The sequence below is a fragment of the Podarcis raffonei genome, chromosome 14, assembly GCF_027172205.1.
Source record: "Podarcis raffonei isolate rPodRaf1 chromosome 14, rPodRaf1.pri, whole genome shotgun sequence".
Classification (NCBI taxonomy): domain Eukaryota; kingdom Metazoa; phylum Chordata; class Lepidosauria; order Squamata; family Lacertidae; genus Podarcis; species Podarcis raffonei.
The window spans coordinates 24,056,194-24,073,143 of NC_070615.1; the positions used below are offsets into that span (position 1 = coordinate 24,056,194).

The window sequence follows — 16,950 nt, forward strand, 5'->3', positions numbered from 1 at the left end:
AAAGAAATAGCCCCTCATGTGTTTATTACTTTGGGGGTCTTTTGCTGTAAAGGAGACAAAGCACCATCTGCCCCCCTCTTAATACAGTTTGGTATAGCAAACAAACCACCTGTGATTATTCCTCAGAAGCACCAAATAACTTGGGTGAACTTCCTGCTTTTTTGTGTCAATTATGATTAGGCTAGACCTTTAAAGCACATTCGAAGTGCATTTCCCACCTCAAAGCATTCTGGGCCTTGCTGAGTTATCATTCCCAGCAGCCCTTAGTAAACTACAGTGCCCAGAATTCTTTGAGGGAAAGAATGTGCTTCAAACATACTGAACGGGGATAGCCAATGAACTTGTGCCACTACAGCTCCTGCCATTGGCCTTGTTGGCTGGAGTTAATGGGAGATGGGAGTCTAGTAGCACGGGGTGTGTGTACACCAGGTTGAGGAAAGCTTGTCTGGAGGGACATAGAATTTTATTCCGTAGGGCGTTTGCACTGTTGTACTGAAATGGTCTTCTGTGACCCACTCTGAGCATAGCTTATTGGCAGAAAACACTTTTTATAAATAAACTTTGCTTTGGCACTGACATGTATCCAAGAGTAGACTCCACAAAATTAATGGTGCCCAGATAGTCATATCTATTCATTTTGATGGGTCAACTCAGAGCAGGACTGGATACATGATGACCCTATGACCAGAGAGGCTGTATTGTATAGTGTTATCGAGCGTTGGGGGTAGGGACGTGGGTGGTGCTGTGGGTTAAACCACAGAGCCTAGGACTTGCCGATCAGAAGGTCAGCGGTTCAAATCCCTGCGACGGGGTGAGCTCCGGGTGAGATCCTGTTGCTTGGTCCCTGCTCCTGCCAACCTAGCAGTTCGAAAGCACATCAAAATGCAAGTACAGTGGTACCTCGGGTTAAGTACTTGATTCATTCTGGGGGTTCATTCTTAACCTGAAACTGTTCTTAACGTGAAGCACCACTTTAGCTAATGGGGCCTCCTGCTGCCGCTGGAGCACGATTTCTGTTCTTATCCTGAAGCAAAGTTCTTAACCTGAAGCACTATTTCTGGGTTAGGGGAGTCTGTAACCTGAAGCGTATGCAACCCGAGGTACCACTGTAGATAAATAGGTACCGCTTCGGCGGTAAACACTAGAAGCGGCTTAGTCATGCTGGCCACATGACCCGAAAGCTGTACGCCGGCTCCCTCAGCCAATAAAGCGACATGAGCGCCGCTACCCCAGAGTCGGCCACAACTGGACCTAATGGTCAGGGGTCCCTTTACCCTTTATCTTACTGAGTGTTGGACAAGGACCTTGGAGATAAAATCTCCCCCCCCCCCCAAACTGTGAAGCTCACTGGCTTACCTTGGACAATGCAGTCTAGCCTACCTCACAGGGTCGTTGTGCGGATAATATGGAGAGGCGTGGAACAGTATGCTCCTTGGAAGAAAGGTGCAATATAAATGTAATGATAATAGCAGTGACTCCGGGGTGAGCCCATTTAATGAGCTCAGGCCTTGAAGGGAGGGCGATCCTGGCTATCCCAGGAACCGCATAGGATCGGGTTGTCATTAGCACCGTCTCCTCCTCCGTCGTACCCTTAAATATTGCTCAAGGTGCTGGCGCTCACCTTTGGGTCCTGTACCTTAAAAAAAAAAAGAAACCGTGACGGAGGCGGGGAGGGGCAATTCTGTATCTTCTCGTGCCGTGATGACTCGGCACTGCAGGCCGCAAGGAGCGCGGCGGAAGCCCTCTGCACTTGCGCAGGGGCCCTCTTGGCGCCCAGGCCCATCTGCTGCCCGCGCCTTCCTGGCCTCGGCGGCTCCTCCTCTGCCCGCCCCTCCGCGTGCCCTGATCCGGCTCATCGGGGACGAGAAGCGGTGGGAGGCCGGGCAGCAGGCGGAAGCGAGGAGGAAAGGACGCGCAGCGGCGCCGGCCAGCAGCTGCGTCCGCCTCTGCCTGCTCCTCTCCTGGCCACCATGCGCACCTTCCCGGGCGCCGTGGCGGCCCTGCTCGGGCTCTCGCTCCTGCTCGTCTTGCCCGCCTTGGCCGCCGTGGCTCCTCCGCCCAGCGTCGCCGCTGCTGCCGCCGCCTCCTCCTCGGGCTCCAGCACCAACAGCTCGGGACTCTCGGAGCCGCCGGCCGCGAACCGCAGCGAGGGCGCCCAGCGGAGCCCCATGTGGGCTTTGCTGCGGGACTTGCCTGCGCTCAAGGCCGCCGTCATCGGGGCTTGCGCCGCCAGCGTGGGGCTCATCGCCTGCCTGCTCCTCCGCGTCCTCAGGTGCGTAGTTGGGGGGTTGCCAGCTGCTTCCGCAGCCCGAGGCTCCTCTGCCTTTTGCAGCGCAGAACTGGAGCGGCCGCGATCCTGCTGGGTTGCAGTAGGGGCAGGAGGAGGCCAGGCCGGGAGCCCCCCATCCGCACCCAGTCCAGCTCATAGCTGTCAACTTTCAGATTTGAAAATAAGGGATCATCAGCCTCGAAAATAAGGGATCAGCAGCCTCACCTGTCCCGGGGACAGTTTAGCAATCCGGGATAGCAGCGGGAAACGGCGCTGGAATAAGGGAATTTCCCGCAAAAAAAGGGAAGGTTAACAGCTATGGCCCAGCTTGCTTCTTTGGCACCCTTGGGCAAGGGGGTGGGTGATGGTGGGCCGAAGTGGAGGGTGGCATCTAAAGGCGGCAGGACAATTGGAGGCATTGCCTGGTACTTCGTGCACATTAGAAATGTCTTTTATCAGATTGCACATTCTTTTGAATGGGCAATGTGCATGTTTCATGTTGCTCCTGTGCACTGCTTTTGTTTCCCTTCGGGCGAAAGGCGGATATAAATCTCAAGTGAATAAATTACCTCGGTAATTTTTGATGATTCAGAAAGGTAGGCTAGTATCAGTTGTCCACTATATTACAAATCGGCTGAGAGATAAAAGATTTGCTTCTTTAGCTGCTTGGCAATAGTACTTCCTAGTTAAATAGCACCCTGCCCTTTAAAAAAAGTATTTACAGCGCAGTCCTCTACAATGCTTACTCAGAAGTAAACCCAGCCACCTTCAGCGGCGCTTATTCTCAAACAAGCTTATGTTGGATTGCTGCCTTAATATGCTTCATGTACATCAAATCGGTAATCTTCACAACAGCCCTGTAAGGTAGCTGTCAGTATTCGTTATTCTCATGTTGTAAGGGTTGGGGCTCACTCTGAAATAACTTTCTTTCTTAAAAGACTAGTCAGTATTGGCACCAGTGCTTTAGCATGTCCAAACTGCTTTGTTCTGATATTTATTTGCAGGCTTTCTCAACCTAGTGCCTGCAGATGTTGGACTACAACTCCCATCAGCCCCAGACAGCATGGCAAATGGTGAGGGATGATGGAGGTTGTAGTCCAACAACATCTGGAGGGCTCCAGACCAGGGAAGGCTCATTTATTGTACTATACCCTTAGAGCTGGAAGTTGCTCATAGAAACCTGCATCTTCAGAAGTCTTATTCTTAACATTAAGGGGGGAAACCCAATTCCAAAATAGGCTTTCCTATAGCAGGGGTCAGCAAACTTTTTCAGCCGGGGGCTGGTCCACTGTCCCTCAGACCTTGTGCAGGGCCGGACTATATTTTTTGGGGGGGAATGAACAAATTCTTATGCCCCACAAATAACCCAGAGATGCATTTTAAATAAAAGCACACATTCTACTCATGTAAAAACACCAGGCAGGCCCCACAAATAACCCAGATGTGCATTTTAAATAAAAGGACACATTCTACTCATGTAAAAACATGCTGATTCCCCCACCATCCGCGGGCTGGATTTAGAAGGCGATTGGGACGGATCTGGCCCAAGGGCCTTCGGTTGCCTACCCATGTCCTATACTAACTCAGTAAACCTTGTTGCAACCCTTTAAGAAAGTTGGGCTGTATTTATTATTATTACCATGTTCCAGCTGAGAGTGATTTGCCTATTCCCCCATCTCTTCATATCTACCATGAAAACTGCATTTCTTTAAATGTGGGGTGGGGTGTGGGGTGGAGATAGGATTCCCCTTTCAGGGGTCTTTTTTGCTCCCCATCTTTACTGGACCCTCCATGTTTTGGAGGGGTGCTCTCTGCCTTTTGCAAGCTTTGCTGTACATGTGTGTGTATGTTTTGAAAAGACCTATCAGAGTTGTATCTCTCTCATAATTGAATTGTAGTTTCCTGAGCAGAGTTTACACAAGGTGCAAGGTTCCCCCCCCCCCCGACCTTTTTCCAGCAGAGTTTCCCTGGGGAATAGCAGTAAGGCAAACTCACTTCCTTTTTTTGTTTTTAACATAATCTTTATTCTTGTTATACATTAATTTACATTGAACTATACACATACCAAACCGCATATTACATACATACAAACATTACACACCCAATACATACCCAACATACCTACAATCTGACGTTTACACCACACAAAGTAGACTTCTGACTTATTCTCCATGAGCTTTGTTACCAATCATATCTCTATACACGTGTCATGTTTGTTCTTCTGCTTTTTCTTAACAATTATCTAAACGAGTGTTACTAAACCTTCTCTTTATTTACAAGGTTTAATCTATGTCTGCCAGGAGGCTTGCGTTGTCAGTATAATTTTTGAGATATTCTTTGAATATTGACCATTCTTCATTGACTTTTTCAACAGTATAGGGAAAGTCACTTCCAATGCAGAGATAAGGAGTCCTGTGACAGCCTCACCTGGACAGCCTCCCGCTGTTTGCACACTTCTAGTGGTAAACTGAACCAAGTGCTGCACTAAGTGGGACTTTGGCCTGATCCCACAAGTCTTAGCTTTTCATGCTGAATCAGACCATTGGTCCATTTAGCTCAATATTGGCTACACTGATTGGCAGCAAGGACTTTCTAGGGCAAGGTTTCCCAAACTTGAATCTCCAGCTGATTTTGGACTACAGTTCCCACCATCCCTGACTAGCTCGAGATGATGGGATTTGTAGTCCAAAAACAGCTGGAAACCAGTTCTAGGGTTTCAAACAAGGGTGTTTCTTAGGCCCTACCAGAAAGATGCCAGGGATTTAACCTGGGATGTTTTGCCACTGAGCTAAGGCCTTCCTTGCAGTCTCTCTTCTGATGGTACAGAGGACTAGGGATATCAGAAACTGTGGTAAAAGGATCAGACTATTTGCCTTTGGCTCAGTATTGGAGGTGACTCCCTAGAGTTCTTTCCCACTAACAGCTACCTGGTCCTTCTTAAATGGGAACGATTGGGAATTATATGTATGGTTGTCTGCATTCAAAACATGTCCCCTTCCACACCAAACTATGTTCCCCTGATGCCACATCAGGCTTGCTCATCTTTGTGGGTGTTTTTCTCTCTGCAGGATGCATCTGTGACCAAAGGTTACACTGCTTGCAAATATTTCTGAAAGCCGGTCATGTGTCTTTCCTGAAAAGAGGATTCTGCCTCTCCCAACAGGAATTCCTCTTGGTGGAGGAAAACAATAGTTGGAACTGCCGTTAGTGCTTTGGAGGCAAAAACGAGCAGCAGTTTTTAAGTACACAGAGTTAAAACTCCCCTGGCCTCCCAGTGATCATTGTGTTCCTGGGAACCTGTCTTTCTGGTATGAGTCATTCTCCTGTCATGTTGTCAAAAAGGAGAAGGCGCTGCAGGTGCAGTTGTCATGGAGGGGATGAGGAAATGTCGTGGAAGGGATGAGGAAGCTGGGCTCTGAAGGTTACACGTCTGCACACCTCCCCTGGTCCATTGCTAAATGTTTGAAGGTTGTATGATGTTGGTGTCAAAGGCCATAGCTCAGTGGCAGAATAATTGCTTTGCCTGCATAAGATCCCAAGTTCAATCCTTGGTAGCTCCAGGTGGGGCTAGGAAAGATCCTTTTCCTAAATCACTCAGAGTAAACACTACTAAGCTAAATGGGTGAATGGTCTGACGTTAAGTGTTTTCAGCTTTGTAAATGATGGCAGGACCTTTAGGGTGACAATGATTTGTTATATGAGCGCCTCTTTGCAGCATTTGAAATTCGCCAGGCGCATTTTGCACCTGGCTCTTGGGGACGCGGGTGGCGCTGTGGGTTAAACCACAAAGCCTAGGACTTGCCAATCATAAGGTCGGCGGTTCGAATCCCCGCGACGGGGTGAGCTCCCATTGCTTGGTCCCTGCTCCTGCCAACCTAGCAGTTCGAAAACACATCAGAGTGCAAGTAGATAAATAGGTACCGCTCCGGCGGGAAGGTAAACGGCGTTTCCGTGGGCTGCTCTGGTTCGCCAGAAGCGGCTTAGTCATGCTGGCCACATGACCCGGAAGCTGTACACTGGCTCCCTCAGCCAATAAAGTGAGATAAGCGCCGCATCCCCAGAGTCGGTCACAACTGGACCTAATGGTCAGGGGTCCCTTTACCTTTATTGTCCACTTGCAACCAAGTGAAGATGCCCCGGGTGCAAGGATGGTGCCTGACGTCTTCACCATCTGGAGGTGCGTGTCATTGGATCTTGCCTGTTTTCACACACTAACAACACATCTTGTAGAATTCTATCCATGATATTTTATCTGCACAATCAGGACAAATTTCAGGAACCAAAATGTCATACTGAAAAATACGGCTTTTGAACTGTCTGGCCCTAAAATGACAGCTAGACATTTAGTTTTGGTGACTGTAGCCCTGGTTTAAAGAGCCATTTGGTGGCTAGCTTATATATCTGAGTTTCTAATGCTGCATCTGTGTTAAGTTTTTAAACAGTGTATTTTACATTGGATTGTTAACATTTCTAAGTTGCTGCAGGAGTTTTGCTGGAAGCAACTCAGAAATTGAACTAAGAATAACAGCAACAATATAGGAAGCTGTCTTCTTCCAGGACAGATGTTCCACTGCATAGAATGGCAGTGATTCAGCTTTCCAAAATCTACCTGGAGATATTTGGGGCCAAATTCTGCATGGAAAGCCAGTGCTGTATCATGGAGCTGTGGCCGAGAGATGACTGGTCTGTTAATTTGACTCCTCTAAAGGAAGCCTGCAAATAGCCACTTGCCTGCTCAGCTGTGGCACATACGAATTTTCTCCAGGTGATCAAGCAAGGAAGCTTCACACACAACACACCCACACCCATTGTTGCATTGATATATGTGATTGGAACTAGCAGCCTAGTAGAAACTAGGCTAGTGCTCATTTTGTGAAACTGATTGGCAAGGCTAACTTAGGTTGATATAGTATAATGCAGACTTAAACCAGTTTAGCAACCGTTCATTCACCAGGAAACTCTGGAAATAGTTGTTTCATGGAGGGTGCTGAAAGCATGAATGGTACCACTTGAGGTTGTCAGGTGGACAGTCTTGTGACTTACGTCACTGAGACACTTGGAGCTTGCACTTGAGCAAACTGAGCCAAAAGTGTGTGTGTTTTTCTAGCCCTGCTCAGGGATATTCTGCATGCCTAAAGGCTACATGTGATTATGGCCAAGGTAGAGCAATAATATTGTGCATGACCAGAACTGGATGCAGTATCAAAAGGGTGGATGTGTTGCCCAACCTGTAATGGCCCCGCAGAAACCTTCGTATCGGCCTCAGGCCCTTTGTGACTTGTCAACAGGAATATACTGGGTATGTGGAACATGGAAAGGTAAATTGCTCCCTCCACGGTGGGATGGGATCTGTACACTAACTAACCAATGGCTTTCCAGCAGGGTTACACAAATTAACCCCACTTCAGCACCAGCTGAAGTCAAAAGGCTTAGCGATGTCACAGAAAGAGAACAGTTTTGTAAAAAGCAGTAAATTGTATTGGCAGGGTTTTTCCCCTCGACGTTGCACTCTCAAATTTTGCCCTGCTCAAAAAGTGCCTGGTGTGTTGCCTTTCCTTGGAGTTTGGGTAGGCGAATCATCCTTTCCCCCTGCTCTGTTGACTTTGCCAAGAGGTATGTCTAAGGCATCCCAGTAGTGATGTATGGAAGTGAGAGCTGGACCATAAAGAAGGCTGAAGAATTGATGCTTTTGAATTATGGTGCTGGAGGAGACTCTTGAGAGTCCCATGGACTGCAAGAAGATCAAACCTCTCCATTCTGAAGGAAATCAGCCCTGAGTGCTCACTGGAAGGACAGATCGTGAAGCTGAGGCTCCAATACTTTGGCCACCTCATGAGAAGAGAAGACTCCCTGGAAAAGACCCTGATGTTGGGAAAGATGGAGGGCACAAGGAGAAGGGGATGACAGAGGACGAGATGGTTGGACAGTGTTATTGAAGCTACCAGAATGAGTTTGACCAAGCTGTGGGAGGCAGTGGAAGACAGGAGTGCCTGGCGTGCTCTGGTCCATGGGGTCACGAAAAGTCGGACACGACTAAACGACTAAACAACAACATGTCGAAGGCTAGCAATGTGCAGCCTATTCTGCACTGGTGCCAGATTCATCAGGGGCCCTTCCATGATTAATTTGTTTGGGGTGGGGAACCTGCAGCCTTCCAGATTCTGTTGGACTCCAACTTCCACCAGCCCTAGGTGATAGGATCATTAAGAATATAAGAAGACCGTGCTGGATTAGGCCAGTGGCCCATCCAGTCCAGCATCCTGTTCTCACAGTGGCTACCAGAAGCCTGTAGGAAACCTGCAAGCAGGACCTGGGACAAGAGCTCTTTCCACTCCTGTGGTTTCCAGAAACTAAGAAACCAGGTTGGTGGCCATCACTGCCTCCTGTGGGAGAGTCTTCCATAGCTGAACTATTTACATCAGGGGCAGCAAACTTTTTCAGCAGGGGGCCGGTTCACTGTGCCTCAGACCTTGTGGGGGGCCGGACTATATTTTTTTGGGGGGAAATGAACGAATTCCTATGCCCCACAAATAACCCAGAGATGCATTTTTTAAAAAGCACACATTCTACTCATGTAAAAACACCAGGCAGGCCCCACAAATAACCCAGAGATGCATTTTAAATAAAAGGACACATTCTACTCATGTAAAAACATGCTGATTCCTGGAGCGTCCGTAGGCCGGATTGAGAAGGCGATTGGGCCGGATCCGGCCCCCAGGCCTTAGTTTGCCTACCCATGATTTGCGTCTATGCCTAATGAGAAATGGCAACTCAATTTCCCACGATTATCCTGGGGTGTGTGCATGGCGGAGGACAATTATTTCCAATATGGAGTGGGGCAGCCTCCCTCCCTCCATCGGCCCCCAACCAGTACAGCTGTGTTGGATGGGACTGATGGGAGTTACAGTCCCAAAGATATGGAGGGCATCAGGTAAGGGACAATGAATGTAGGGTCTTCTGCTTGCTTTAGCCTCATGAATGTATTGACCTGCAGCTGCAAGTATCAAGGACCGTATTTCTTCCTCCAATCTTGCTTCTCAAGAGTGGTGGTGCTGCCGGCTCAGAGTGGGAGGGGGCCACGTCTTGGGATCATGGGGTCAGGAGCGGATCCTTTTAATCCTGATGGCTGCCTGGCTAAAAATAGATTAAAGGCTGAAGAGCAGTCTGAGCAGCGGGCAAGCTGACAGCGAGCGATTGCAGCCTCTGCGTGATGGGGAGCAGCTGTTCTTCATGTGACTGAGTGCTTGGTCAGAATCACGGCTGGTGAATGGAAAGGGCTGAGTGAGAGTGGCCACAGACTCCACCTTTCTCCATCTCTCCCTCCCTCTCTCGTAGCTGTCTTCTTGCTGAGTTCTAAGTTTAAGCATCCAGATTAGGGGGGGGAACTTGAAGAGAGAAAGCCAAGGTCATTCTGGGAGGTGGTGAGAAAGATGGCTTATAATAATCGCTTGGCAAGCATTTGTACCAGAGGAGTACCCATGCTCTCTGGGACCTATTCAGCTTACAGCCTTAGTACTGCTATGACTGTTCCTGCTGCTACTACTGCTCTGATTTATATGGCACCATCAGCATACGTGATGCATCAACAGGACAGGCCATTGCTCTATGCAGCTTACTGTTATAATACCATTACTAGTTACATGGCACTATCAGTGTGTATGGCCCAGGAAGATGATAGGTCCCTGCCCCAAGTGGCTTGCAATTTAAAATTCAGTGTAGGGTCAATAGAAAAGGGAGGGAGGTGAAGCTAGGAATAAACAGAGGAATGGTTGTTTACACAGCATGTTATTTGGGTGACCATGTGTCTGACTTACAGAGGCTGGCCTTCTGCTTGAAAGTCTGGATAAAGTATTTCCCTCCCTTTTAAAAATCACAAAACCCACCTACACTGTATCTTGCCATAAGGAAGTTTATAATATGCACGAAAGTAAAACCATGTCTGTTGGTTGTAGTTGTTTTTAATCCATATCCCAAGGCAGGGAGGAGTAATTCTGATCAGTTTTAGTAATGGAGCAATCATACCTAGTGGATAGTGTTTGTTCTGGGCTAATTAATCGGGAATAAATAGGGTGATCTTGTGGACACTTCCTAAATGGGCTTGTAAAAGCTATATTGGTTTTTAATGGCTCATTATGTTTGTGGTTCATGGTAGTAATTTCAAAAGAAGGTCTTTACAATGGCAGCTGAACAGATTAAGCAACAGATCTCAAGGGTTGTTTAATCACTGGCAATTACAGTCCTTAAGTGATGCCGCGTAGCAAGCCCCAGATAGGTCTGTGCCCCAGTTGGGGGGCAGAGTGATGGTCCCTGCTATGGAAGGTGGGGCATCCTCATTTCTTAGCAGCATTCGTGTCTTTACAACCCAGGCAAATGAAAGCCTGTTCAAGTGTGAACACTGTGCTCCAGATAATCAGAGTCTTAACCATACCGGATTGCAACTCTTGAATCAGACCAACAAAGAGGCAAAATATTCTCGACATGAGCAGCTTCATGGGATCTGGCCTGAAGGCATCTAGAGACAAGTTCCGGTTTGAATTTGAACAAGGCCACACAGATGGGAATGAAAGCAGCCTGGAGGCTGCACACAATTGTTTTGAGGGATTTGCAAGAGGGTTAGTAGCTGCGCTAACCTGATGCAGGAGGAGCCCATCGGTTCCCACTATGCTCTGTTCATGTATTTGTAAATCAGACATAATTGCAAAAGGTAGTCGAATGAGTAGAGTGTGGTTGTCTGGTGAGTAGAGAATTTGCCTTGACACAGGCAGATCTGGGTTCAAATCCCCACGTACAGTGGTACCTCGGGTTAAGTACTTAATTCGTTCTGGAGGTCCGTTCTTAACCTGAAATTGTTCTTAACCTGAAGCAACACTTTAGCTAATGGAGCCTCCTGCTGCCATTGCACTGCCACTGCGCAATTTCTGGTCTCATCCTGAAGCAAAGTTCTTAACCCGAGGTACTATTTCTGGGTTAGCAGAGTCTGTAACCTGAAGCGTCTGTAACCCGAGGTACCACTGTAGGATGTTCTCTCTCTCCCCCCCCCCACCTACAAGTGTTTTTCTCGTACAGTCGTACCTTGGTTCTTGAACGGAATCTATTCCAGAAGTCCATTCGACTTTCAAAAACATTCGAAAATGAAGACAAAGCTTCTGATTGGCTGCAGGAGCTTCCTGCACTCAAGCAGAAGCTGCGTCAGCTGCGTCGGACATTTGGCTTCCAAAAAAAGTTTGCAAACCGGAACACTTCTGGGTTTGGGGCATTCGGGAGCCAAAATGTTCGAATCACAAGGCGTTCAGGATCCAAGGTACGACTGTATTAGCTGGAGCAACAATGAGAAACTGAGAGTGGCTGGAAAAATGGCCTGGTAACAGGGGTCTGTTGCATCTTTTTCTCCACTCCCATTTGGATGGGTTTAAATAAATTGTCAGTGTTTTGTTTCCAGAATATTTGTGTACATCTACAATATAATTTTCTTGCTGTTTCAGGTCTGGCAGGAAGATTAAAAAAACCCGCAAGTATGACATCATCACAACTCCAGCAGAACGGGTAGAAATGGCCCCCTTAAATGAAGATGATGAGGATGATGAAGATTCCACAGTGTTTGATATAAAATATAGGTAAGGAGAGGGGGAGGACGGTGTAAACATTATGGGTGAGTGGGTGGAACTTTTTAAAGGGGGGTGATATCTATGTTGGTCCATTTAGAAATGAATAAATTGGACAGTACGTCGCTACGAGATCTCCACCTAAGAAGATCAACCATTATTAGCACTTGTGGAATCTGATTAGTACAACCTTCCCCAAGCTCCAAATGTTAATGAGTACAACTCCCATCAGCCCCAGCATCATATGGCTATGCTGTCTGGGAGTTGATGAGGGTTGTAGTCATTAACATCTGGAGAGGGTACCAGCGTGGGAATTTAGGGAAAGGCTGCTTGAATTAGATCAGCTTCTACTAGGTGCAAAGTCTGAGCTTCTGTTCATGCATCCCATCTTCAAGTTTAGTTACAAGCTGCAGACTTAGGTGTCTTTCAATATGATGCCCTCCTTTTTTGTTGTTTTTAAAATACAGACCAAAGAAGAGTTCTGGAGAACTTGAAAAGTTGCTCACAACTTTGTGAGGGTTCGGTTGGTCCTAACAAAGGTATTAGCCTACTGCAGATTTTGGATTTGTTGCGGGCAGGGGTGGAAATTAGTGTGTGTTCCCTGCCACTCGCCTTTTCTGCTCCCCTTTACAAACAAGGCCTGGAATGTATTTGGTGGAGTCATTTCCAACTTTCTCTTGTGATGAAGAGCAAAGTAAGAGTAACCCTGTCCAGCTCTGTGGGTCCTTGCAGGTCACTGAGGAAGCAGCTGTTAAGTCTGGATCAAGCACAAAGCATACAGGACCTTGGACAGCTCCGAGGAGCTTCTGGAGATGTTGTCTCTGCAGGGATCCTGCGCCAACTGAAGCTTTATACAGTGGTACCTCGGGTTAAGAACTTAATTAATTCTGGAGGTCCGTTCTTAACCTGAAACTGTTCTTAACCTGAAGCACCACTTTAGCTAATGGGGCCTCCCACTGCCGCCACACCGCCACCGCGCGATTTCTGTTCTCATCCTGAAGCAAAGTTCTTAACCCGAGGTGCTATTTCTGGGTTAGCGGAGTCTGTAACCTGAAGCATCTGTAACCCAAGGTACCACTATACTGGCTAGCAGGGGAAGCAGGCAGGGTCAGCTCCAAGTGGAGAGTAGGCAAGAACAGGACCCTGGCGTACTATGCTAAAGCATCTCCCGAGGCCAGCTACAAGAGATGTGGTCTCTGCAGGGAGCTGAACCTCCCTTTAGGCTGACCAGACTTGATGTGTGGTAGGCTCTGTGTTCCCTGGAGGAGCTGCCTGACTAGTTAAAGGACCCTCACCTTACTTTGTAGCAAGGTTGTGGGTTACAGAGGTACTGCAAGGTACGCAACCTCTGAGTCAGAGGATCCTGGCAAGGCTGTGTCCTTTGGCTGGAAGGGCTGTGAGGTTCTTTCCGCTGCTCTGCCGCCTCCCGTAGGAAGTAGCTTGAGCCTCATCACTGTCCTCTGATGTGCATTTCAATGTTCCTGACAAAGGTCCGAGAAGGACTGGTGCAGTTGACAGTGGCCAGGCTGGGAAGCAGTGCTTTGCATCCGCACAAGCCTGTCTCTCAGCAAACCCTCGCCTTGCAAGACGGTAGAACAGTACAAAAGGAGACAGTTGAATTCATCAAAACTTGGGATGCTTTTCCATCATAGCTGGATCTCCACAATACCTTTGTTCCTTCTGATAATAAAGGCCCCTTTAGATCAATACCCGTCCATAGAAAATCCCCCCTTTCCAACGCACAGATGCCCTTTTGCATACAGACGCCAAGCATTGTGTTGTTCAAGGGTGTGTGTGCGTGCTGTTCTCTGGAGGTTGCTTTTAATTGGGTGTCTTGCAAGTGAGAGCTGGAGGGTCTTTTCTGTACACTGCTAGGTGGATTGTGTTGGGTGTGAAGCTGGTTTTTGAACATATTTCTCTCTCAAGCAGGCTGACTTGCCTGCTTGGAAGGCATAATTGCTGTTCCAAAATGGGATGTGGTGGAAGGGAGAAGGAAAGAATGGCAAGTTTGCTGAGATGCTTAAACTCCCAAGGTGTAATAATAATAATAATAATAATAATAATAATAATAATAATACTACAAAAAAAAGACAACTACTCAAGATTGCAACAGCCAGCCTTGAATTTTCCACCATCATCGAACTGTTTCAGCCCAAGGGTGGAGGGACGGAGAAGTATCAAGAGGCTCTTTCTAAGGCAAGCATCTTGCCTAGGTGATGTCCCTGGGTGCCATTAGGAGACGGATCCTGGGTCTGTTTCATGTAGTTCCCCAAAGTGTGTTGCAAGAGTCCTGCTAGCACACTTTGGGAGAAAGAAATTGAAACTATTAAAGCCTCTTATTGACCCCGAAGCCCCTCCCTCAGTTAGGAGGCATCAGCCATGCCTTTTGGTCAGCAGTCATCCCTCCTGAAAGAGAGAGATGGAGCAGGTTCAGTCACTTCCCTGTCAGAGAGGTTGCCCACTGAGTCTCTCTGTGTGTTGCCATTCTGGATGTGCCTCCTTCCATGAATATATATGCTCAGTATTGTTTCTCTGGCATTGCCCATGTTGCCTATTTGTGGATAGTGAGTGTGTTGCAAAATTCCTCTGTCTTTGGCAAATGTACTTCTGTCTTTCTCTGCCTTTAGTTTTTGAAGTGTTATTATTACTATTATTCATTAAAGTACATAACATTCCTAACACTGTAATAGATTAAGAGAGAAGACAGTCCCAGCATGCAGACTCACCATTTAATAGATTCAGCGTGTTAAGGAAATAAGGATGGGGATGGCAGAGGAAAACAAACATTGGAGAAGCTGCTCCTCTTTTGGCTGATGGTTGGGGCCACCTTGGGCTCCCCTTTGCTATGTTCTTCTTCCTGGGAGGACACTTAGTCCTTTGGCCAATGCCAGAATGTGCCTCCCTTTAACTTGGCTGTCTCAGGTATCTGGCAGTGGGAGCAAAGTATTCCTTCCCCCAAATTCATGTTGGGGAGCCACAAACTCCCTTCAGCTGCTCCTTCTCTGACTGCTTGACAGAGCCAAGCTGGTTGCCCACTGCCCAAAATGGGTTCGGAGCAAAGAGACTCGGTTGGCCACATACCCAGCTTGTGAGGATGGCCGGCATCTTGTTGAATTTTATGAGACACACTTTTCTGCTGTTGCTAATTATTTAATTTCTCTTCCAGGTGAGGCTGTTGCACAAGGCTCATCAGGATGGAGGTCTCCTGTCAAGAACCTTGCAAGAACCTTGGCAACAGAGGGGAGAAGGAAGACAGAATCTTAGCATCAACAAAACTTACAGTTTTCCACTGTTCCAAATATATATACATACATGATTTATGAAGGATTTTGACAGGAGACAGCTGAGCATCAGGCATATACATTACTACTACGTTCCTGGGTACCAGGTTGGAAGAACTGGAGGTGCTTTTCCTTCTGGACTGCTTTTCAACTGGAAGAAACCCCCCTCTCTTTTTGTTTTGTTACAGATCTGGTTACCTGCAACGTTTGTAGGCCAACCCAGAGCCCTAGTTATTAGGAGTGCCAGTTTTGTTCAAAGGCACCCAGGCTAACCAACAAACTCTCTGCTCAGAAGCGCTAAACTTAGATGGATGGTTGTTCTCCATGGCAACTAAAACGCCTGGCATTGTGTGGTTCTGGGTTGTAGCAACCTCTGCTCATCTCACGGAAGCTCAGGACTTGTGCAAACTCTGCTGAATTGATTGAACCTGTGTATTGATGTGTGAATGTGTGTGTGTTTTGCTTTTTGTGGGTGAGACGTGGGCCGCTGTGATGACTTGCTACTACTACTGATAACAATTGCACTAATCATCTGCTCTTGCAATAAGGCTCCCTGCCTTCTCTCTAAGGGGATATCTCCACAATCCTCTGGGGAGGGCAAACTCTGAGAAGCAGGGGGAGAAAAACCCAGCCAGTTCAGGAGGAAAGGAAAGATCTTTTTTGGCAGCCCCTTGCTCCTCTTTCCCGATTCCAGAGGAAGTCAAACCTTACTGCCGGGGGGGGGGGCTCACCTGTGACCCTGTGGATGTTGTTCTGACCGTTGGCTGTGCTGGCTGGGGCTAAAGGGAGTTGGGAGTCCAGTAACCTCTGGAGAACTGCAGGTTCCCCATTCCTGCCTTACACCGAGTGCTGTTTTGTGTCTGTGTCTCCCTCTGCCTGTGAGTCGCCTCTCTCTCACCTCCTCTATTGTATTTCACGACAATCTGCAGTGAGGCTATTAAAGAGCAATTAGGATAACTTTGCTTTTTTTGCCTTGTCATGTGCTCCTGGTCAAATATTCTTGTTACCAACCAAAATGATTTTTAACATTGTTTTCAGCTTTGGTCGATCAGGGTCCAGCTTTTGCCACGAGTAACACAAAGCCAAATACAGTGGAACGTCAGAAGTCAAATGTAAGCCATTCCGGAAAGACGTTCGACATCTGAAATGTTTGAATTCCAAGGTGTGGCTTCCGATTGGCTGACCGCTAGACTTTTTGCAGATTGGAAGCCACACCAGATGTTCGCGTTCCAAGGAACGTTCGAAAACTGGAACACTTCCGGGTTTTCAATGTTCAGGAGCCGGAACGTTAGGGAATGGAGTGGTTCGAGAACTGAGGTTCCACTGTAGCCGGTCTCTTTTCCAGCACAGACCAAGTTACATCCTTGCCATTGTTAACACAACTGCATCCTCTACCACGTGTCTCTTTGAAATACTTCATCTTCTGTGCAAAGCAGCCTGGAGAGAACAGTTCCCCTTTGCAATGGCCCTCCCTCTCTCGGCTACATTTCCCCCAGTCCAGGTTGCAGTCTTCTGTTCCAGCAGCCTCTCATTCACCCTGAGACCATGGTGGTACTATTATCAAAACCTTCTCTGCATCCTCATGGAGGGATGCTGACTTCTTTTGATGTTCTGTTCCCAGAACTGGACATTTAGTAGAGGTCAGCGTTAACAGACCTGCTGCTCTTTGAGAAAGGGATTGTTTTAATCCTCTCTGCATTGCTGCCTTCTGTCCAGTGAACTTAACCTGCCCTTCTTGGGACGTGGGTTGAGAAATATTCAGGGCTAGCCACGGGAGGCATGCCTGCCTTTTGCTTCT

At 47.6% G+C, this 16,950-nt stretch overlaps 1 protein-coding gene across 1 annotated transcript; it reads left to right on the plus strand.

Annotated features, from left to right (window-relative positions):
* The first annotated feature begins 1,647 nt into the window (after positions 1-1,647).
* Positions 1,648-16,109, plus strand: FAM174B (family with sequence similarity 174 member B). Its single transcript, XM_053365002.1, has 4 exons — positions 1,648-2,272; positions 11,752-11,883; positions 12,339-12,410; positions 15,038-16,109. The coding sequence occupies exons 1-3, from the start codon at positions 1,971-1,973 to the stop codon at positions 12,385-12,387; spliced, it is 483 nt and encodes a 160-aa protein (XP_053220977.1). The 5' UTR covers positions 1,648-1,970; the 3' UTR covers positions 12,388-12,410; positions 15,038-16,109.
* Positions 16,110-16,950: the final 841 nt, after the last annotated feature.

Bases quoted from the DNA above. Each gene is read 5' to 3' on its own strand.
- FAM174B (XM_053365002.1), top strand. From the start codon at position 1,971: ATGCGCACCTTCCCGGGCGCCGTGGCGGCCCTGCTCGGGCTCTCGCTC. The intron at 2,273-11,751 runs GTGCGTAGTTGG...TTGCTGTTTCAG, and splicing joins CTGCTCCTCCGCGTCCTCAG to GTCTGGCAGGAAGATTAAAA. The intron at 11,884-12,338 runs GTAAGGAGAGGG...TTTAAAATACAG, and splicing joins GTGTTTGATATAAAATATAG to ACCAAAGAAGAGTTCTGGAG.